This window comes from Scyliorhinus canicula, chromosome 20, assembly GCF_902713615.1.
Source record: "Scyliorhinus canicula chromosome 20, sScyCan1.1, whole genome shotgun sequence".
Lineage (NCBI taxonomy): Eukaryota > Metazoa > Chordata > Chondrichthyes > Carcharhiniformes > Scyliorhinidae > Scyliorhinus > Scyliorhinus canicula.
The window spans coordinates 91836269-91859225 of record NC_052165.1 but is presented as its reverse complement, the minus strand read 5'-3'; the positions used below and the strand labels follow the sequence as shown (position 1 = coordinate 91859225).

Below are 22957 nucleotides of genomic sequence, written 5' to 3'. Positions count from 1 at the left end.
CCCAAGGCACATCAGCAGCACAGACCCGACATGAGCAGTGACCTTAACCAGGCCGAAGAGCGATGGGAGGAAGAGCCTGCCAGCGGGAACCACCTTGGTGAAGATGGAGCAGAGGAATGCTGTGATCGAATCCATCTTTGTGGGTGGTATGCACTGATCCCGGTACCCCCCCCCCCCCCCCCCCCCCCCCCCGAATATAATTTGTCGGTAACTTCTGGGTTAATTGTGTTCAATAAACATTGTTGATTTTGAACTTGTGTTTGTGGTTTATTCTCCTCGTTGATAAAGACACCCTCGGTAAAACTTTTGAGTAAGTGAACTGGTCAAACGTATGTGAGGTTTTTCAGTTACAACAGTGTCTAACCCCACGCTGTATCTGTGCTGAGAGTATCAGACGGGGACCGTGTACCTGGCGACTTGGCTAACTGGCGTGAGGTGTGACGCAAAGGACGGGCCTTACCTTCGACAGTGTTGCGGAAGCTGTACGGAGCGTACTGGTTGAATGGAAACGCGTCAAACTCTGCAATGCGTAGAGTCCGCATGACGTCAATTTTTGTTGGCAGACTCTGTGCCCTGTGGTCCCCTCCCGGCTTGCGGGTGATGAAGGTCTTCTCTCCAATTGGATCCGGGCATATCAGCTGGAAATTGTCTTCGTCATCACCATCGTAGTTGCAAATTGTCTGCAAGAAAAGTCTGGAATGTGACCCGTATGAACTTCTCTCCTGCCGGCCCCAGCGGTACCCAGCGTCTGACTTTCAGTGAGGCATAATTGGTGGAACGCCTGCATTAGAAATCCGGCCGATCGACCCAGCCCCCTTATCGACTCAGCCCCCTTCTCGATTCAGCCCCCTTCTCGATTCAGCCCCCTTCTCGACCCAGCCCCCTTCTCGACCCAGCCCCCTTCCCGACCCAGCCCCCTTCTCGACTCAGCCCCCTTCTCGATTCAGCCCCCTTCTCGATTCAGCCCCCTTCCCGACCCAGCCCCCTTCTCGACCCAGCCCCCTTCTCGACCCAGCCCCCTTATCGACCCAGCCCCCTTATCGACTCAGCCCCCTTCTCGACTCAGCCCCCTTCCCGACCCAGCGCCCTTTCCGACCCAGCCCCCTTCCCGACCCAGCCCCCTTCTCGACCCAGCCCCCTTCTCGACCCAGCCCCCTTCTCGACCCAGCCCCCTTCTCGACCCAGCCCCCTTCTCGACCCAGCCCCCTTCTCGACCCAGCCCCCTTCTCGACCCAGCCCCCTTCCCGACCCAGCCCCCTTCTCGACCCAGCCCCCTTCTCGACCCAGCCCCCTTGCTGCTGAAGCCCTCACCCATTTCGCCGTTCTGTTTGCTCATCAAACTGCGGCAGCTTTTACAACAAGACTGTGCTTTCACACAGTACCGCAAACAAGGCACCGAGGAGCCATGCAGAAACCAAACAGGGTGGCTCAGTGGTTAGCACTGCTGCTTCACAGCGCCAGGGACCCGGCCTTGGGTCACTGTCTGTGTGGAGTCTGCACGTCCTCCCCCTGTGTGCGTGGGTTTCCTCCGGGTGCTCCGGTTTCCTCCCACAGTCCAAAGATGTGTGGGTTAGGTGGATTGGCCATGATAAATTGTCCCTTAGTGTCCAAAGGTTAAGTGCGGTTTGGGGGGTAGGGTGGGGACTTGAGCTGGTAGGGTGCTCTTTCAGAGCATCGGTGCAGACTGCATGGGCCAAATGGCCTCCTTCTACTCTCTTGGCATTTTATAGAATTTCGCACCAAAAACTGGGCAGGAGATATTCAGAACAGGCTGGTTTTAATGAGTGCCTTAAAGGAGAGAGACAGAGAGAGAGAGACAAACACACACAGACAAAGAGAGACAGAGAGAGAGAAACAAAGATACAGACAGACATACAGACAGAACGAGAGAGTCCGTGAGACAGAGAGAGACAGAGTTTTGATACGTATGGAGGTTACAGAGATAGGGAGGGTTGTAGGGGCTGGAGGAGGTTACAGAGATAGGGAGGGGTATAGGGGCTGGAGGAGGTTACAGAGATAGGGAGGGGTGTAGGGGCTGGAGGAGGTTACAGAGATAGGGAGGGTTGTAGGGGCTGGAGGAGGTTACAGAGATAGGGAGGGTTGTAGGGGCTGGAGGAGGTTACAGAGATAGGGAGGGGTGTAGGGGCTGGAGGAGGTTACAGAGATAGGGAGAGGTATAGGGGCTGGAGGAGGTTACAGAGATAGGGAGGGGTGTAGGGGCTGGAGGAGGTTACAGAGATAGGGAGAGGTGTATTGGCTGGAGGAGGTTACAGAGATAGGGAGGGTTGTAGGGACTGGAGGAGGTTACAGAGATTGGGAGGATTGTAGGGGCTGGAGGAGGTTACAGAGATAGGGAGTGTTGTAGGGGCTGGAGGAGGTTACAGAGATAGAGAAGGTTGTAGGGGCTGGAGGAGGTTACAGATATAGGGAGTGTTGTAGGGGCTGGAGGAGGTTACAGAGATAGAGAAGGTTGTAGGGGCTGGAGGAGGTTACAGAGATAGGGAGGTTGTAGGGGCTGGAGGAGGTTACAGAGATCGGAGGGTTGTAGGCATGGAGGAGGTTACAGAGATAGGGAGAGGTGTAGGGGCTGGAGGAGGTTACAGAGATAGGGAGGGTTGTAGGGGCTGGAGGAGGTTACAGAGATGGGGAGGGTTGTAGGGGCTGGAGGAGGTTACAGAGATAGGGAGGGTTGTAGGGGCTGGAGGAGGTTACAGAGATAGGGAGTGTTGTAGGGGCTGGAGGAGGTTACAGAGATAGAGAAGGTTGTAGGGGCTGGAGGAGGTTACAGATATAGGGAGTGTTGTAGGGGCTGGAGGAGGTTACAGAGATAGAGAAGGTTGTAGGGGCTGGAGGAGGTTACAGAGATCGGAGGGTTGTAGGGGCTGGAGGAGGTTACAGAGATAGGGAGGGTTGTAGGGGCTGGAGGAGGTTACAGATATAGGGAGTGTTGTAGGGGCTGGAGGAGGTTACAGATATAGGGAGTGTTGTAGGGGCTGGAGGAGGTTACAGATATGGGGAGTGTTGTAGGGGCTGGAGGAGGTTACAGAGATAGGGAGGGTTGTAGGGACTGGAGGAGGTTACAGAGATAGGGAGGGTTGTAGGGGCTGGAGGAGGTTACAGAGATAGGGAGGGTTGTAGGGACTGGAGGAGGTTACAGAGATAGGGAGGGTTACAGAGATAGGGAGGGTTGTAGGCATGGAGGTTACAGAGATAGGGTTGTAGGGGATGGATGAGGTTTCAGAGAGAGCGAGGGTTGTAGGGGTTGGAGGAGGATACAGGGATAGGGAGGGTATAGGGGCTGGAGAAGGTTGTGGAGAGAGGGAGGGTTGTGAGGTTGGAGGAGGTTAAAGAGATTTGGATTGTTGGAGGAGGTTACAGTGATAGGGAGGATGGTGGGGGTTGGAGGAGGTTCTCGAGATAGGGAGAGTTGTAAGTCAACTGTGTAGGGCAAGAGGGGTGCAGTACGAGTATGGAGCGAAGGCGCGCCGCATGCTGGCACACCAGCTGCGGAGGCAAGCTACATCCAGGGAAGTATTGAAGGTCCGGACTGGGGCTGGGGATGTGGTGTCAGAGCCACGGAAGATAAGCGAGGCGTTTCGGGAGTATTACCAGGGACTTTACGAGACGGACCTGGGGGCGAGAGGAGGGGGACATGGGGTGGTTTCTGGATGAATGGAATTTCCCCAGGTGGAGGAAGCAAAGAGGCAAGTGTTGGAGCGGCCCCTGGGGCTGAGGGAGGTGCTGGATAGTATCAGGGGTATGAAGTCGGGGAAGGCCCCTGGGCCGGATGGGTACCCGGCGGAAATTTGTAAGGAATTTGAGGCAGACCTGGCACCACATCTGTTGGGGGCGTTTAATGAAGCACTGGAGAAGGGGGAGTTGCCAGAGACGATGAAGCAGTCAGCAATCACACTAATCCCGAAAAAGGGGAAGGACCTGGTGGAATGTGGGTCGTACAGGCCCATATCACTATTGAACACGGATGTGAAAGTATTGGCTAAGTTGATGGCGGGGAGGATGGAGGATTGAGTCCCCGGGGTGGTGGCAGAACATCAAACAGGCTTTGTGAAGGGCAGGCAGCTCGCGGATAATATAAGACAGTTGTTGAATGTGGTGATGACGGTCTGACGGCTCTGGTCCGGAGGTGGTGGTGTCCATGGCCGCGGAGAAGGCATTTGATCAGGTGGAGTGGCGGTGCTTGTTTGAGGTTTTGGGAAGGTTTGGGTTTGGGCCGAGATTTTTGGCATGGGTACAGCTGCTGTATGTGGTACCAAGGGCGAGGGTGAGGTCGAATGATACGAGCTCACAAAGCTTTGACTTACACAGGGGTACGAGGCAGGTGTGCCCGCTGTCTCCATTGCTGTTTGCGCTGGTCATAGAGCCATTGGCGACGGCTCTCAGGGGGTCGGCAGAGTGGCGGGGGATTATGAGGGGACAGAGGGAGCATCGTGCATTGCTCTACGCTGATGACCTCTTGCTGTATGTTTTGGATCCATTGGAGAGTATGGGAAGGATTACTGAACATAGAACATAGAACGGTGCAGCACAGTACAGGCCTTTCGGCCCACGATGTTGTGCCGACCATTTATCCTAATCTAAGATCAACCTAACCTACACCCCTTCAATTTACTGCAGGATGTGCCTGTCTAAGAGTCGCTTAAATATCCCTAATGACTCTGACTCACCCACCTCCGCTGGCCTGCTGGGGAGGTTTGGAGGGCTCTCGGGGTACAAACTGAATGTAGGGAAAAGCGAGGGATTCCCGGTGAATGAGCTGGCACAGCGGGCTAATTTAGGGGGGGATGCCATTTACGGTAGCGAGGGATAGGTTTAGGTAGTTGGGCATTCAGGTAGCGAGGGAATGGACGGGGCTCCATAAGTGGAACTTAACGAAGCTGGGGGAGGAGGCTAGGGAGGATCTTAAGAGGTGGGATACACTGTACCTAACATTGGCGGGAAGGGTCCAAGTGGTGAACATGAATATTCTGCCGAGGTTCTTGTTTATCTTTCAGGCTCTCCCGATCTTTATACCAAAGGCCTTTTTTCGGAAAGTGGACACATTCATCTCTGCCTTTGTATGGGTGGGGAAGGTGCCGAGGGTGGGGAGGACCCTGCTACAGAGGCAGAGGCAGCGGGGCGGGGGGGGGGGGGGGGGGGGGGTGGCGTTGCCAAACGTGCTTCATTATTATTGGGCGGCGAATGTGGACAAGGTGCGGCGGTGGTGGGAAGGAGAAGGGGTAGAGTGGGTTAGAATGGAGGAGGAATCTCGTAAGGGGTCTAGTTTGAGGGCTATGGTGACGGCAGCAGGGAGCCCAGTGGTGCAGTCCACGGTGAAGATATGGAATCAGCTGAGGATGCATTTTAGGGTGGAAGGGATGTCGGTGCTAACGCCGCTGTGCGGGAATCATGGGTTTGAGCCGGGGGGGGGGGGGGGGGGCGGGGGGGTGGGGGGGGGGGTGTGTGTGGGGGGGGGGGGGAGTGGATAGTGTATACAGGAGGTGAAGGGAAGTGGGGTTGGTCAAGGTGAGGGATCTGTATTTGGAGGATGTGTTCGCCAGTCTGGAGGAGCTAAGGGGGAGGGTAGAGCTGCCGAGGGGGAGTGTGTTCAGGGATCTACAGGTTAGGGACTTTGCACGAAAGATCTGGAAGGGGTTCCCTAGATTGCCGGGATACACCCTGCTGGAGCGATTGCTGCTTCTGGATGTGGAAGGGGAGGGAAGAATTGGGGATATATATATAAGTGGCTAGGGGAACAGGGAGGCGAGCGGATGGTGAAGATCAAGGAGAAATGGAAAGCGGAGTTGGGAATGGAGATCAATTGGGGAGTGAGGCACTGGGAAGGGTAAACGGGACCTGCTCCTGTGCAAGGATGAGCCTGTTACAGTTCAAGGTGGAGCACACCTTATGACTTGGGCGAGAATGAGTGGGTTCTTTCAGGGGGTAGCAGATGAGTGTGAGAGGTGTGGGCGGGGGCCAGGGAACCATGCGCACATGTTTTGGGGTTGTGAAAAATTGGGAAGATTGTGGGCGGGAGTGTTCGCGGTCTTAGCCAGGATAGTGGAGGAGGGAGTGGACCTGGTCCTTTGGTGGCGATATTTGGGGTTTCAGAGAAGCCAGAGCTGATGGGGAGGAGGAAGGCCGATGTCTTGGCCATCGCCTCTCTGATTGCACGGCGACGAATTTTGCTGGAGTGGCGGTCGGCATCGCCTCCTGGGGAGCAGCTTGGTTGGGTGACCTGTACGACTTCCTGCGGTTAGAGAAGATAAAGTATGAGTTAAGGGGCTCAGCAGGAGAGTTTGAGAAAAGGTGGGGGATGTTTGTGACCATGTCTGAGGGGCAGTTCATCGGGGTGGGGAGGTTGTAGGTGAAAAGGGAGAAAAATCTGTACAGATTGTAGAGTTGATTGTTGGGAAATATATTTGCCGGGGTGTTTGTTCACTGTAACCTGTTTTGATACATGTTTGTAATCAAATACATTTTTTAAAGAAGAGATAGAGAGGTGTAGGGGCTCAAGGAGGTTACAGAGTTAGGGAGGGTGTAGGGGCTGGAGGAGGTTACAGAGATAGGGAGGGTTGTAGGAGCTGGGGGAGGTTACAGAGATAGGGAGGGTTGTTGGGGCTGGAGGAGGTTACAGCGATAGGGAGAGTTGTAGGGGCTAGAGGAGGCTACAGAGATAGGGGTTTTAGGAGCTGGGGGAGGTTGCAGAGATAGGGAGAGTGTAGGGGCTGGAGGAGGTTACAGAGATAGGGAGAGGTGTAGGGGCTGGAGGAGGTTACAGAGATAGGGAGGATTGTAGGGGCTGGAGGAGGTTACAGAGATAGGGAGGGTTGTAGGGGGCTGGAGGAGGTTACAGAGATAGATAGCAAGTGTTTTGGAGCAATTTGGAAGCGAGGTTGAGAATTTTAAAATAGAGGCGCTGCCGGACCGTGAACCAGTGTGGGTCAGCGGACACAGAGAGGGTGTGCACGCGAGATTGGATTCTTGCCAAGAAAGCATTGTCCTTTTTCAGAACTTGTGATTCAATGACCCTTGGACAGGTTTGTGTGTGTTACTGTGTGAGAGTGTGTATGTGTGTGTGAGTGTGTGTCAGAGAGAGACTGTGTGTGTGTGCGTGAGTGTGTGTGTGTATATGAGAGTGTGTGTGTGAGAGAGAGAGAGAGACTTTGTATGTGAGTGTGCGTCTATGACTGTGTGTGAGACTGAGTGTGTGTGAGAGACTGTGTGTGTGAGAGACTGTGTGTGAGACTGTGTGTGTGAGAGTGTGTCAGAGAGAGACTGTGTGTGAGTGTGCGTGAGAATGTGTGTGTGTATGAGAGAGTGAGTCAGTGCGGCACTCCCTCAGTACTGACCCGCTGACAGTGCAGCAATCAGTGAGTACTGACACTCTGACACTGCAGCGCTCCATCAGCACTGACCCTCTGACAGTGCGGCACTCCCACAGTACTGACCCTCTCACCGTACGGCACTACCTCAATACTGACCCTCTGACAGTGCGGCACTCCCTCAGTCCTGACCCTCTGACAGTGCGGCACTCCCTCAGTACTGACCCTCTGACCGTGCGGCACTCCCACAGTACTGACCCTCTGAGAATGCAGCACTCCCTCAGTACTGACCCTCTGACAGTGCGGCACTCCCTCAGTCCTGACCCTCTGACAGTGCAGCACTCCCTCGATATTTACCCTCTGACAGTGCGGCACTACCTCAGTGCTGACCCTCTGACAGTGCAGCACTCCCTCAGCACTGACCCTCTGACACTGCAGCACTCCATCAGCACTGGCCCTCTGTCAGTGCGGAACTCCCTCAGTACTGACCCTCTGACACTGCAGCACTCCATCAGCACTGGCCCTCTGTCAGTGCGGCAATCAGTGAGTACTGACCCTCTGACACTGCAGCGCTCCATCTGCACTGACCCTTTGACAGTCCAGCACTCCCTCAGTACTGACCCTCTGATGGTGCGGCACTACCTCAGTTCTGACCCACTGACAGTGCAGCACTCCCTTAGTACTGACCCTCTGACAGTGCGGCACTCCCTCAGTACTGACCCTCTGACAGTGCAGCACTCCCTCAGTACTGACCCTCTGACAGTGCGGCACTCCCTCAGTACTGATCCTCTCGCAGTGCTGCACTCACTCAGTACTGACCCTCTGAGAATGCAGCACACACTCAGTACTGACCCTCTGACATTGCGACAATCCCTCAGTACTGTCCCTCTGACAGTGCAGAACTCCCTCAGTACTGACCCTCTGACAGTGCGGCACTCCCACCGTACTGACCCTCTTTCAGTGCAGCACTCCCTCAACACTAGCCCTGTGACAGTGCAAACTCCCTCAGTACTGACCCTCTGACAGTGCGGCACTCCCTCAGCACAGACGCTCTGACAGTGCAGCACTCCCTCGGTATTTACCCTCTGACAGTGCGGCACTACCTCAGTACTGACCCTCTGACAGTGCAGCACTCTCTCAGTACTTACCCTCTGACAGTGCAGCACTACCTCAGTACTGACCCTCTGACACTGCAGCACTCCATCAGCACTGACGCTCTGACAGTGCAGCACTCCCTTAGTACTGACCCTCTGACACTGCAGCGCACCATCAGCACTGACCCTCTGACAGTGCAGCACTCCCTCAGTACTGACCCTCTGACAGTGCGGTACTCCCTCAGTACTGACCCTCTGACAGTGCGGCGCTCCCTCAGTACTGATCCTGTGATAGTGCAGCATTCCCTCAGTACTGACCCTCTGACAGTGCGGCCCTCCCCCAGTATTGACCCTCTGGCAGTGGTGCACTCCCTCAGCGCTGACCCTCTGACAGTGCGGCCCTCCCTCAGTACTGACCCTCTGACAGTGCGGCACTCCCTCAGTACTGATCCTCTGACAGTGCGGCGCTCCCTCAATACTGACCCTCTGACAGTGCAGCAGTCCATCAACACTGACCCTGTGGCAGTGCGGCACTCCCTCAGTCCTGACCCTCTGACAGTGCAGCACTCCCTCGATATTTACCCTCTGAAAGCACGGCACTACCTCTGTACTGACCCTCTGACAGTGCAGCAATCCCTCAGTACTTACCCTCTGACAGTGCAGCACTACCTCAGTACTGACCCTCTGACACTGCAGCACTCCATCAGCACTGACCCTCTGACAGTGCGGCACTCCCTCAGTACTGACCCTCTGACAGTGCGGCACTCCCTCAGCACTGACCCTCTGACAGTGCAGCACTCCCTCAGCACTGACCCTCTGACAGTGCGTCATTCCCTCAGTACTGACCCGCTGACAGTGCAACAATCAGTGAGTACTGACCCTCTGACAGTGCAGCACTCCCTCAGTACTGACCCGCTGACAGTGCAGCACTCCCTCAGTACTGACCCTCTGACGGTGCGGCACTCCCTCAGTACTGTTCCTCTGACAGTGCGGCACTCCCTCAGCACTGACCCTCTGACGGTGCGGCACTCCCTCAGTACTGTTCCTCTGACAGTGCGGCACTCCCTCAGCACTGACCCTCTGACAGTGCAGCACTCCCTCAGTACTGACCCTCTGACAGTGCAGCACTCCCTCAGTACTGACCCTCGGACAGTGCAGCGCTCCCTCAGTACTGACCCTCTGACAGTGCGGCACTCCCTCAGCACTGATCCTCTGGCAGTGCTGCACTCACTCATTACTGACCCTCTGAGAATGCACCACTCCCTCAGTACTGACCCTCTGACATTGCGACAATCCCTCAGTACTGTCCCTCTGACAGTGCGGCACTCCCTCAGTACTGACCCTCTGACAGTGTGGCACTCCCTCAGTCCTGACCCTCTGACAGTGCGGCCCTCCCTCAGCACGGACGCTCTGACAGAGCAGCACTCCCTCGGTATTTACCCTCTGACAGTGCGGCACCCCCTCAGTACTGACCCTCTGACAGTGCGGCACTACCTCAGTACTGACCCTCTGACAGTGCAGCACTCTCTCAGTACTTACCCTCTGACAGTGCAGCACTCCCTCAGTACTGACCCTCTGACAGTGCAGCGCTCCCTCAGTACTGACCCTCTGACAGTGCAGCACTCCCTCAGTACTGACCCTGACAGTGCGGCACTACCTCAGTACTGAACCTCTGACAGTGCAGCACTCTATCAGTACTTACCCTCTGACAGTGCAGCACTACCTCAGTACTGACCCTCAGACAGTGCGGCACTCCCTCAGTACTGACCCTCTGACAGTGCAGCACTCCATCAGCACTGACGCTCTGACAGTGCAGCACTCCCTTAGTACTGACCCTCTGACACTGCAGCACTCCCTCAGTACTGACCCTCTGACAGTGCAGCACTCCCTCAGTACTGACCCTCTGACAGTGCAGCACTCCCTTAGTACTGACCCTCTGACAGTGCGGCACTCCCTCAGTACTGACCCTCTGACAGTGCGGCGCTCCCTCAGTACTGATCCAGGTACAGTGCGGCATTCCCTCAGTACTGACCCTCTGACAGTGCGGCACCCCCACAGTATTGACCCTCTGGCAGTGGTGCACTCCCTCAGCGCTGACCCTCTAACAGTGCGGCCCTCGCTCAGTACTGACCCTCTGACAGTGCGGCACTCCCTCAGTACTGATCCTCTGACAGTGCGTCGCTCCCTCAGTACAGACCCTCTGACAGTGCAGCAGTCCATCAGCACTGACCCTGTGACAGTGCGGCACTCCATCAGCACTGACCCTCTGCAGTGCGGCACTCCCTCAGTACTGACTCTCTGACAGTGCAGCACTACCTCAGTACTGATCCTCTGGCAGTGCTACACTCCCTTAGTGCTGAGCATCTCACAGTGTAGCACTCCCTCAGTCCAGACCATCAGACAATGCGGCACTACCTCAGTACTGGCCCCCTGACAGTGCGGCACTTCCTCAGTACTGACCCTCTGACAGTGCGCCAGTCCCTCAGTACTGATCCTCTGGCAGTTCTGCACTCCCTCAGTACTGACCCTCTGACAGTGTTGCACTCCCTCAGTACTCCCCCTCTGATAGTGTGGCACTCCCTCAGTACTGATCCTCTGGCAGTAATGACTCCCTCAGTACTGACCCTCTGACAGTGTAGCAGTCCCTCAGTACTGATCCTCTGACTGTGCGGCACTCCCTCAGTATTGACCCTGTGACACTGTAGCGCTCCATCAGCACTGACCCTCTGACAGTGCAGCACTCCCTCAGTACTGACCCTCTGACAGTGCAGTACTCCGTCAGTAGTTACCCTCTGACAGTGCAGCACTCCATCAGTACTGTCCCTCTGACAGTGCTGCACTCCCTCAGTATTTACCCTCTGACAATGCGGCACTACCTCAGTACTGACCCTCTGACAGTGCAGCGCTCCATCAGCACTGACCCTCTGACAGTGCAGCTCTCCATCAGTACTGATCCTCTGACACTGCAGCGCTCCATCAGCACTAACCCTCTGACTGTAGCACTCCCTCAGCACTGACCCTGTGACAGTGCAGCACTCCCTCAGTACTGATCCTCTGGCAGTGCTGCACTCCCTTAGTACTGAGCCGCTTACAGTGTAGCACTCCCTCAGTCCTGACCATCAGACAGTGCGGCACTTCCTCAGTCATGACCCTCTGACAGTGCGCCAGTCCCTCAGTACTGTCCCTCTGACAGTGCGGAAATCCCTCAGTACTGACCCTCTGACAGTGTTGCATTCCCTCAGTACTCCCCCTCTGATAGTGCGGCACTCCCTCAGTACTGATCCTCTGGCAGTAATGCACTCCCTCAGTACTGACCCTCTGACAGTGTAGCAGTCCCTCAGTACTGATCCTCTGACTGTGCGGCACTCCCTCAGTATTGACCCTGTGAAACTGTAGCGCTCCATCAGCACTGACCCTCTGACAGTGCGGCACTCCCACAGTACTGACCCTCTGACAGTGCGGCACTCCCTTAGTACTGACCCTCTGACAGTGCAACACTCTCTCAGTACTGATCCTCTGGCAGTGCGGCACTCCCTCAGTACTGACCCTCTGACAGTGCAGCATTCCCTCAGTACTGTCCCTCTAACAGTGCAGCATTCCCTCAGTACTGACCCTCTGACAGTGCGGCACTCCCTCAGTACTGACCCTCTGACAGTGCAGCACTCCCTCAGTACTGACCCACTGACAGTGCAGCACTTCCGCAGTACTGACCCTCTGACACTACAGAACTCCCACAGTATTGACCCTCTGACAGTGCGGCACTCCCACAGTACTGACCCTCTGACAGTGCAGCACTCCCTTATTACTGACCCTCTGACAGTGCTGCACTCCCTCAGTCCTGAACCTCTGACTGTGCGGAACTCCCTCAGTGCTGATCCTCTGGCAGTGCTGCACTCCCTCAGTACTGACCCTCTGAGTGCAGTACTCCTGAGTACTGACCCTCTGACAATGCGGCACTCCCTCAGTACTGACCCTCTGACTGTATGGCACTCCCTTAGTATTGACCCTGTGACACTGCAGCCCTCCATCAGCACTATCCCTCTGACAGTGCAGCACTCTCTGAGTACTAACCCACTGACTGTGCAGCACTCCATCAGCACTATCCCTCTGACAGTGCGGCACTCCCTCAGTACTGACCCTCTGACAGTGCAGTACTCCTGCAGTGCTGACCCTCTGACAGTACTCCCTCAGTACTGACCCTCTGACAGTGCAGCACTCCCTCAGTATTGACCCTCTGACAGTGCAGCACTCCCTCAGTACTGACCCTCTGACAGTGTAGCGCACCCTCAGCACTGACCCTGTGACAGTGCGGCACTACCTCAGTCCTGACCATCTGACAGTGCGGCACCCGCTCAGTACTGTCCCTCTGACAGTGCGACACGCCCACAGTACTGACCCTCTGACAGTGCAGCACTCCCTCAGTACTGACCCTCTGACAGTGCAGTACTCCTCCAGTACTGACCCTCTGACAGTACGGCACTCCCTCAGTACTGACCCTCTGACAGTGCGGCACTCCCTCAGTACTGACCCTCTGACAGTGCAGCATTGCCTCAGTACTGACCCAAGGACTGTGCGGCACTCCCTCTGTATTGACCCTGTGACACTGCAGCGGTCCATCAGCACTGATCCTATGACAGTGCAGCACTCCCTCAGTACTGACCCTCTGACAGTGCAGCATTCCCTCAGGACTGACCCTCTGACAGTGCGGCACTCCCACTGTACTGACCCTCTGACAGTGCGACACTCCCTCAGTCTGATCCTCTGGCAGTGCTGCACTCCCTCAGTACTAACCCTCTGACAATGTAGCATTCCCTCTGTACTGACCCTCTGACAGTGCAGTACTCCTGTAGTACTGACCCTATGACAGTGCAGCACTCCCTCAGTACTGACCCTCTGACAGTGCGGCGCTCCCTCAGTACTGATCCTCTGACAGTGCGGCACTCCCTCAGTACTAACCCTCTGACAATGTAGCATTCCCTCTGTACTGACCCACTGACAGTGCAGCACTTCCGCAGTACTGACCCTCTGACACTACAGAACTCCCACAGTATTGACCCTCTGACAGTGCGGCACTCCCACAGTACTGACCCTCTGACAGTGCAGCACTCCCTTATTACTGACCCTCTGACAGTGCTGCACTCCCTCAGTCCTGAACCTCTGACTGTGCGGAACTCCCTCAGTGCTGATCCTCTGGCAGTGCTGCACTCCCTCAGTACTGACCCTCTGAGTGCAGTACTCCTGAGTACTGACCCTCTGACAATGCGGCACTCCCTCAGTACTGACCCTCTGACTGTATGGCACTCCCTTAGTATTGACCCTGTGACACTGCAGCCCTCCATCAGCACTATCCCTCTGACAGTGCAGCACTCTCTGAGTACTAACCCACTGACTGTGCAGCACTCCATCAGCACTATCCCTCTGACAGTGCGGCACTCCCTCAGTACTGACCCTCTGACAGTGCAGTACTCCTGCAGTGCTGACCCTCTGACAGTACTCCCTCAGTACTGACCCTCTGACAGTGCAGCACTCCCTCAGTATTGACCCTCTGACAGTGCAGCACTCCCTCAGTACTGACCCTCTGACAGTGTAGCGCACCCTCAGCACTGACCCTGTGACAGTGCGGCACTACCTCAGTCCTGACCATCTGACAGTGCGGCACCCGCTCAGTACTGTCCCTCTGACAGTGCGACACGCCCACAGTACTGACCCTCTGACAGTGCAGCACTCCCTCAGTACTGACCCTCTGACAGTGCGGCACTCCCTCAGTACTTACACTCTGACAGTGCAGTACTCCTCCAGTACTGACCCTCTGACAGTACGGCACTCCCTCAGTACTGACCCTCTGACAGTGCGGCACTCCCTCAGTACTGACCCTCTGACAGTGCAGCATTGCCTCAGTACTGACCCAAGGACTGTGCGGCACTCCCTCTGTATTGACCCTGTGACACTGCAGCGGTCCATCAGCACTGATCCTATGACAGTGCAGCACTCCCTCAGTACTGACCCTCTGACAGTGCAGCATTCCCTCAGGACTGACCCTCTGACAGTGCGGCACTCCCACTGTACTGACCCTCTGACAGTGCGACACTCCCTCAGTCTGATCCTCTGGCAGTGCTGCACTCCCTCAGTACTAACCCTCTGACAATGTAGCATTCCCTCTGTACTGACCCTCTGACAGTGCAGTACTCCTGTAGTACTGACCCTATGACAGTGCAGCACTCCCTCAGTACTGACCCTCTGACAGTGCGGCGCTCCCTCAGTACTGATCCTCTGACAGTGCGGCACTCCCTCAGTACTAACCCTCTGACAATGTAGCATTCCCTCTGTACTGACCCTCTGACAGTGCGGCACTCCCTCAGTACTGACCCTCTGACAGTGCGGCACTCCCACAGTACTGACTCTCTCACAGTGCTGCACTTCCTCAGTCCTGACCCTCTGATAGTGCGGAACTCCCTCAGTACTGATCCTCTGACAGTTCAGCACTCCCTCAGTGCTGACCCTCTGACTGTGCGGCACTCCCACAGTACTGACCCTCTGACTGTGCGGCACTCCCACAGTACTGATCCTCTCGCAGTGCTGCACCCCCTCAGTACTGACCCTCTGACAGTGTAGCACTCCCTCAGTACTGACCCTCTGACAGTGCAGTACTCCTGCAGTACTAACCCTCTGACAGTGCGGCACTCCCTCAGTACTGACCCTCTTACTGTACGGAACTCCCTCAGTATTGACCCTGTGACAGTGCAGCACTCCCTCAGTCCTGACCCTCTGACTGTGCGGCACTCCCTCAGTACTGACCCTCTGACAGTGCAGTACTCCCACAGTACTGACCCTCTGATAGTGCGGCACTCCCTCAGTACTGACCCTCTGACAGTGTGGCACTCCCTCAGTACTGACCCTCTGACAGTGCGGCACTCCGTCAGTCCTGACCCTCTGACAGTGCGGCGCTCCCTTAGCACAGACGCTCCGACAGTGCAGCACTCCCTCCGTATTAACCCTCTGACAGTGCGGCACTCCCTCAGTACTGACCCTCTGACAGTGCAGCATTTCCTCATTACTTTCCCTCTGACAGTGCTGCACTTCCTCAGTACTGACCTTCTGACACTGCAGCGCACCATCAGCACCATCCCTCTGACTGTGTAGCTCTCCCTCAGCACTGACCCTGTGACAGTGCGGCACTCCCTCAGTATTGACCCTGTGACACTGCAGCGCTCCATCAGCACTGACCCTATCACAGTGCAGCACTCCCTCAGTACTTACCCTCTGACAGTGCAGCACTCCCTCAGCAATGATCCTGTGACAGTGAGGCACTACCTCAGTCCTGACCATCTGACAGTGCGGGACCCGCTCAGTACTGTCCCTCTGACAGTGCGACACGCCCACAGTACTGACCCTCTGACAGTGCGGCACTCCCTCAGTACTGACCCTCTGACAGTGCGGCACTCCCTCAGTACTGATCCTCTGGCAGTGCTGCACTCCCTCAGTCTGATCCTCTGGCAGTGCTGCACTCCCTCAGTACTAACCCTCTGACAATGTAGCATTCCCTCAGTACTGACCCTCTGACAGTGCGGCACCCCCTCAGTACTGATCATCTGGCAGTGCTGCAGTCCCTCAGTACTGACCCTCTCACAGTGCGGCACTCCCTCTGTACTGACCCTCTGACAGTGTAGCACTCCCTCAGTACTGACCCTCTGACAGTGCAGTACTCCTGTAGTACTGACCCTCTGACAGTGCGGCACTCCCTCAGCACTGTCCCTCTGACAGTGCAGCACTCCATCAGCACTGTCCCTCTGACAGTGCGGCCCTCCCACAGTACTGAGCCTCTGACAGTGCGGCACTCCCACAGTACTGACCCTCTGACACTGCAGCAGTCCATCAGCACTGACCTTCTGACAGTGCGGCACTCCCTCAGTACTGACCCTCTGACAGTGCGGCACTCCCACAGTACTGACCCTCTGACAGTGCGCAACTCCCTCAGTACTGATTCTCTGACAGTGCTGCACTCCCTCAGTACTGACCCTCTGACAGTGTAGCACTCCTTCAGTACTGACCCTCTGACAGTGCGGCACTCCCTCAGTACTGACCCTCTGACCCTGCAGTACTCGTGCAGTACTGACCCTCTGACAGTGCGGCACTCCCTCGGTACTGACCCTCTTACTGTACGGAGCTCCCTCAGTATTGACACTCTATCAGGGCAGCACTCCCTCAACAGAGGTGCTGTGACAGTGCGGCCCTGCCTCAGTCCTGACCCTCTGACAGTGCAGCACTCCCTCAGTACTGACCCTCTGACAGTACGGCACTCCCTCAGTCTGATCCTCTGGCAGTGCTGCACTCCCTCAGTACAAACCCTCTGACAATGTAGCACTCCCTCAGTACTGACCCTCTTACAATGTAGCACTCCCTCAGTACTGACCCTCTGACAGTGCTGCACTCCCTCAGTACTGACCCTCTGACAGTGCAGTACTCCTCCAGTACTGACCCTCAGACAGTTCAGCACTCCATCAGTACTGTCCCTCTGACGGTGCCGCACTCCCACTGTTCTGACCCTCTGACAGTGCGGCAGTCCCTCAGTACTGACCCTCTTCTGTGCAGCACTCCCTCAACACTGCCCTTGTGACTGTGCGGCACTCCCTCAGTCCTGACCCTCTGACACTGCAGCACTCCATCAGCACTGACCCTCTGACAGTGCAGCACTCCCTCAGTATTTACCCTCTGACAGTGCGGCACTACCTCAGTACTGACCCTCTGACAGTGCAGCACTCCCTCAGTACTGACCCTCTGACAGTGTGGCACTCCATCAGTACTGACTCTCTGACAGTGGGGCACCCCCTCAGTATTGACCATCTGACAGTGCGGCACTCCCTCAGTGCAGACCCTCTGACAGTGCAGCACTCCCTCAGTACTGAGCCTCTTACACTGCAGCGCTCCTTCAGCATTGACTCTCTGACAGTGCAGAACTCCCTCAACACTGCCCCTCTGACAGTGTAGCACTCCCTCAGCACAGACGCTCTGACAGTGCAGCACTCCCTCAGTACTGACCCTCTGACAGTGCAGCACTCCCTCCGTATTTACCCTCTGACAGTGCGGCACTACATCAGTACTGACCCTCTGACACTGCAGCGCTCCATCAGCACTGACCCTCTGGCAGTGTAGCTCTCCCTCAGTACTGTCCCTCTGACAGTGCGGCCCTCCCACAGTACTGTCCCTCTGACGGTGCCGCACTCCCACTGTTCTGACCCTCTGACAGTGCGGCAGTCCCTCAGTACTGACCCTCTTCTGTGCAGCACTCCCTCAACACTGCCCTTGTGACTGTGCGGCACTCCCTCAGTCCTGACCCTCTGACACTGCAGCACTCCCTCAGTATTTACCCTCTGACAGTGCGGCACTACCTCAGTACTGACCCTCTGACAGTGCGGCACTCCCTCAGTACTGACCCTCTGACAGTGCAGCACTCCGTCAGTACTTACCCTCTGTCAGTGCGGCACTCCCTCAGTACTGATCCTCTGGCAATGCAGCACTCCCTCAGTACTGACCCTCTGACACTGCAGCACTCCCTCAGTACTGACCCTCTGACAGTGTAGCACTCCCTCAGTCCTGACCCTCTGACAGTGTAGCACTCCCTCAGTGCTGATCCTCTGACAGTGTAGCACTCCCTCAGTACTGACGCTCTGACAGTGCAGCACTCCCTCAGTACTTACACTCTGGCAGTGCAGCACTCCCTCAATACTGACCCTCTGACAGTGCGGCACTCCCTCAGTACTGATCCTCTGACAGTGTAGCACTCCCTCAGTACTAACGCTCTGACAGTGCAGCACTCCCTCAGTACTTACACTCTGGCAGTGCAGCACTCCCTCAATACTGACCCTCTGACACTGCAGCACTCCATCAGTTCCGACCCTCTGACAGTGCAGCAGTCCATCAGTACTGACCCTCTGACACTGCAGCGCTCCATCAACACTATCCCTCTGACTGTATAGCACTCCCTCAGCACTGACCCTGTGACAGTGTAGCACTCCCTCAGTTCTGACTCTGTGACAGTGCGGCACTCCCACAGTACTGACCCTCTGGCAGTGCTGCACTGACTCAGTACAGTGGGGCAGCAGGGTAGCATGGTGGTTAGCATAAATGCTTCACAGCTCCAGGGTCCCAGGTTCGATTCCCGGCTGGGTCACTGTCTGTGTGGAGTCTGCACGTCCTCCCACTGTGTGCGTGTGTTTCCTCCGGGTGCTCCGGTTTCCTCCCACAGTCCAAAGATGTGCGGGTTAGGTGGATTGGCCATGATAAATTGCCCGTAGTGTCCTAATAAATGTAAGGTTAAGGGAGGGGGTTGTTGGGTTACGGGTATAGGGTGGATACGTGGGTTTGAGTAGGGTGATCATGGCTCGGCACAACATTGAGGGCCGAAGGGCCTGTTCTGTGCTGTACTGTTCTATGTTCTATGTTCTAGTACTGACCCTCTGACAGTGCGGCGCTCCCTCAGTACGGACCCTCTGACAGTGAGGCGCTCCCTCAGTACTGACCCTCTGACAGTGCGGCGCTCCCTCAGTACTGACCCTCTGACAGTGCGGCACTCACTCAGTACTGACCCTCTGACAGTGCGGCACTCCCTCAGTACTGACCCTCTGACAGTGCAGCACTCCCTCAGTACTGACCCGCTGCAGTGCAGCACTCCCTCAGTACTGACGCTCTGACAGTGTGGCACTCCCTCAGTACTGACCCTCTCACGGTGCGGCACTCCCTCAGCACTGACCCTCTGACAGTGCAGCACTCCCTCAGTACTGACCCTCTGACAGTGCGGCACTCCCTCAGTACTGACCCTCTGACAGTGCGGAGCTCCCACAATACTGACCCTCTGACAGTGTGGGACTCCCTCAGTACTGCCCCCCTATCAATGCAGCACTCCCTCAACACTGGCCCTGTGACAGTGCGGCACTTCCTCAGTCCTGACCCTCTGACAGTGCGGCACTCCCTCAGTACTGATCCTCTGGCAATGCAGCACTTCCTCAGTACTGACCCTCTGGCAGTGCGGCACTACCTCTGTACTGACCCTCTGACAGTGCAGCGCTCCCTCAGTGCTGACCCTCTGACAGTGCAGCACTCCCTCAGTACTGACCCTCTGACAGTGCTGCGCTCCCTCAGTACTGACCCTCTGACAGTGCAGCATTCCATCAGTAATGACCCTCTAAAACTGCAGCGCTACATAAGAACATAAGAACATAAGAACTAGGAGCAGGAGTAGGCCATCTGGCCCCTCGAGCCTGCTCCGCCATTCAATTAGATCATGGCTGATCTTTTGTGGACTCAGCTCCACTTTCCGGCCCGAACACCATAACCCTTAATCCCTTTATTCTTCAAAAAACTATCTATCTTTACCTTAAAAACATGTAATGAAGGAGCCTCTACTGCTTCACTGGGCAAGGAATTCCATAGATTCACAACCCTTTGGGTGAAGAAGTTCCTCCTAAACTCAGTCCTAAATCTACTTCCCTTTATTTTGAGGCTATGTCCCCTAGTTCTGCTGTCACCCGCCAGTGGAAATAACCTGCCCGCATCTATCCTATCTATTCCCTTCATAATTTTAAATGTTTCTATAAGATCTCCCCTCTGTCAGAGGGTCAGTACTGTGGGAGTGCCGCACTGTCAGACGGTCAGAACTGAGGGAGTGGTACACTGTCACAGGGTCAGTGCTGAGGGAGTGCTATACAGTCCGAGGGATAGTGTTGATGGAGCGCTCCCCCTTTTAAATGTTTCTATAAGATCCCCCCTCATCCTTCTAAATTCCAACAAGTTACATCAACACAATCTCTCTGACTGTATCACACTCCCTCAGCACTGACCCTGTGACAGTGCGGTACTCCCTCAGTACTGGCCCTCTGAGAGTGTAGCACTCCCCCAGAACTGACCCTCTGACAGTACAGTACTTCTGCAGTTCTGACCCTCTTACAGTGAGGCACTCCCTCAGTACTGACCCTCTGACTGTGCGGCACTCCCTCAGTAGTGACCCTCTGACAGTGCAGCACTCCGTCAGTACTTACCCTCTGTCAGTGCGGCACTCCCTCAGTACTGATCCTCTGGCATTGCAGCACTCCCTCAGTACTGACCCTCTGACAGTGTTGCACTCCCTCAGTGCTGATCCTCTGACAGTGTAGCACTCCCTCAGTACTGACGCTCTGACAGTGCAGCACTCCCTCAGTACTGACCCTCTGACAGTGCGGCACTCCCTCAGTACTGACCCTCTGACAGTATGGCACTTCCTCAGTCCTGACCCTCTGACAGTGCGGAATTCCCACAATACTGACCCTCTGACAGTGTGGCACTCCCTCAGTACTGACCCCCTATCAATGCAGCACTCCCTCAACACTGGCCCTGTGACTGTGCGGCACTCCCTCAGTCCTGACCCTCTGACAGTGCGGCGCTCCCTCAGCACAGACGCTCTGACAGTGCAGCACTCCCTCAGTATTTACCCTCTGACAGTGCAGCACTGCCTCTGTACTGACCCTCTGACAGTGCAGCACTCCCTCAGTACTGACCCTCTGACAGTGCGGCGCTCCATCAGTACTGACCCTCTGACAGTGCAGCACTCCATCAGTTCTGACCCTCTAACACTGCAGAGCTCCATCAACACTATCCCTCTGACTGTATAGCACTCCCTCAGCACCGACCCTGTGACATTGCGGTACTCCCCCAGTACTGACCCTCTGACAGTGCAGTACTTCTGCAGTTCTGACCCTCTGACAGTGCGGCACTCCCTCAGTACTGACCCTCTGACTGTGCGGCACTCCCTCAGTAGTGACCCTCTGACAGTGCAGCACTCCGTCAGTACTTATCCCTCTGTCAGTGCAGCACTCCCTCAGTACTGACCCTCTGACAGTGTTACACTCCCTCAGTACTGACCCTCTGACAGTGTAGCACTCCCTCAGTACGGACCATCTGACAGTGCGGCACTCCCACAGTACTGACCCTCTGGCAGTGCTGCACTCCCTCAGTACTGTACCTCTGACAGTGCGGCGCCCCCTCAGTACTGACCCTCTGACAGTGCAGCAGTCCATCAGCACTGACCCTCTGCAGTGCAGCACTCCCTCAGTACTGACCCTCTCACAATGCGGCACTCCCTCAGTACTGACCCTCTCACAGTGCGGCACTCCCTCAGCACTAACCCTCTGACTGTCTGGCACTTCCTCAGTCCTGACCCTCTGACAGTGCGGAACTCCCACAATACTGACCCTCTGACAGCGCGGCACTCCCTCAGCACAGACGCTCTGACAGTGCGGCATTTGCTCAGTACTGATCCACTAGCAGTTCTCCACTCCCTCAATTCTGACCCTCTGACAGTGTAGCACTCCCTCAGTACTGACCCTCTGACTGTGTAGCTCTCCCTCAGCACTGACCATGTGACAGTGCGGTACTCCCTCAGTACTGACCCTCTGACAGTGCAGTACTCCTGCAGTACTGACCCTCTGACAGTGCGGCATTCCCTAAGTACTGACCCTCTGACTGGGCGGCACTTCCTCAGTACTGACCCTCTGACAGTGGGGCACTTCCTCAGTACTGACCCTCTGACAGCGCGGCACTCCCTCAGTACTGACTCTCTGACAGTGCGGCACTCTCTCAGTACTGACCCTCTGACACTGCAGCGCTCCATCCGCACTGTCCCTCTGACAGCGCAGCACTCCATCAGTACTGACCCTCTGACAGTGCGGCACTCCCTCAGCACTCACCCTGTGACAGTGCGGTACTCCCTCAGTACTGACCCTCTGACAGTGCAGCACTCCATCAGTACTGACCCTCTGACAGTGAGGCACTCCCTCAGTACTGTCCCCGTGACACTGCAGCGCTCCCTCAGTACTGACCCTCTGACAGTGCGGCGCTACCTCTGTCCTGACCCTCTGACAGGGCGACACCCTCAGTACTGTCCCTCTGACAGTGCGGCACTCTCACAGTAATGAACCTCTGACAGTGCGGCACTCCCTCAGTACTGACCCTCTGAGAGTGTAGCACTCCCTCAGTATTGACCCTCTGACTGAGCGGCACTCCCTCAGTACTGACCTTCTGAGAGTGTAGCACTCCCTCAGTATTGACCCTCTGACAGTGAGGCACTCCCTCAGTACTGACCCTCTGACAGTGCAGCACTCCATCAGGACTGACCCTCTAACACTGCAGCGCTCCATCAACACTATCCCTCTGACTGTATAGCACTCCCTCAGCACTGACCCTGTGACAGTGCGGTACTCCCTCAGTACTGGCCCTCTGAGAGTGTAGCACTCCCTCAGTTGTGACCCTCTGACAGTGCAGTACTTCTGCAGTTCTGACCCTCTGACAGTGCAGCACTCCCTCAGTACTTACCCTCTGTCAGCGCGGCACTCCCACAGTACTGATCCTCTGGCAATGCTGCACTCCCTCAGTACTGACCCTCTGACAGTGTAGCACTCCCTCTGTACTGACCCTCTGACAGTGCAGCAGTCCATCAGCACTGACCCTCTGCAGTGCAGCACTCCCTCAGTACTGACCCTCTGACAGTGTGGCACACCCACAGTACTGACCCTC

The 22957-nt window shown here is 56.0% G+C and overlaps 1 protein-coding gene across 1 annotated transcript in view; it reads right to left on the bottom strand.

Moving 5' to 3' along the window:
• The window catches only part of LOC119954801 (tyrosinase-like), a 36388-nt gene that overhangs the window by 5035 nt on the left and 8396 nt on the right, over positions 1 to 22957 (bottom strand). The window contains exon 2 of the mRNA XM_038780342.1: positions 461 to 680. Coding sequence (XP_038636270.1) covers positions 461 to 680 — 220 coding nt within the window. The remainder of the gene's footprint in view (positions 1 to 460; positions 681 to 22957) is intronic.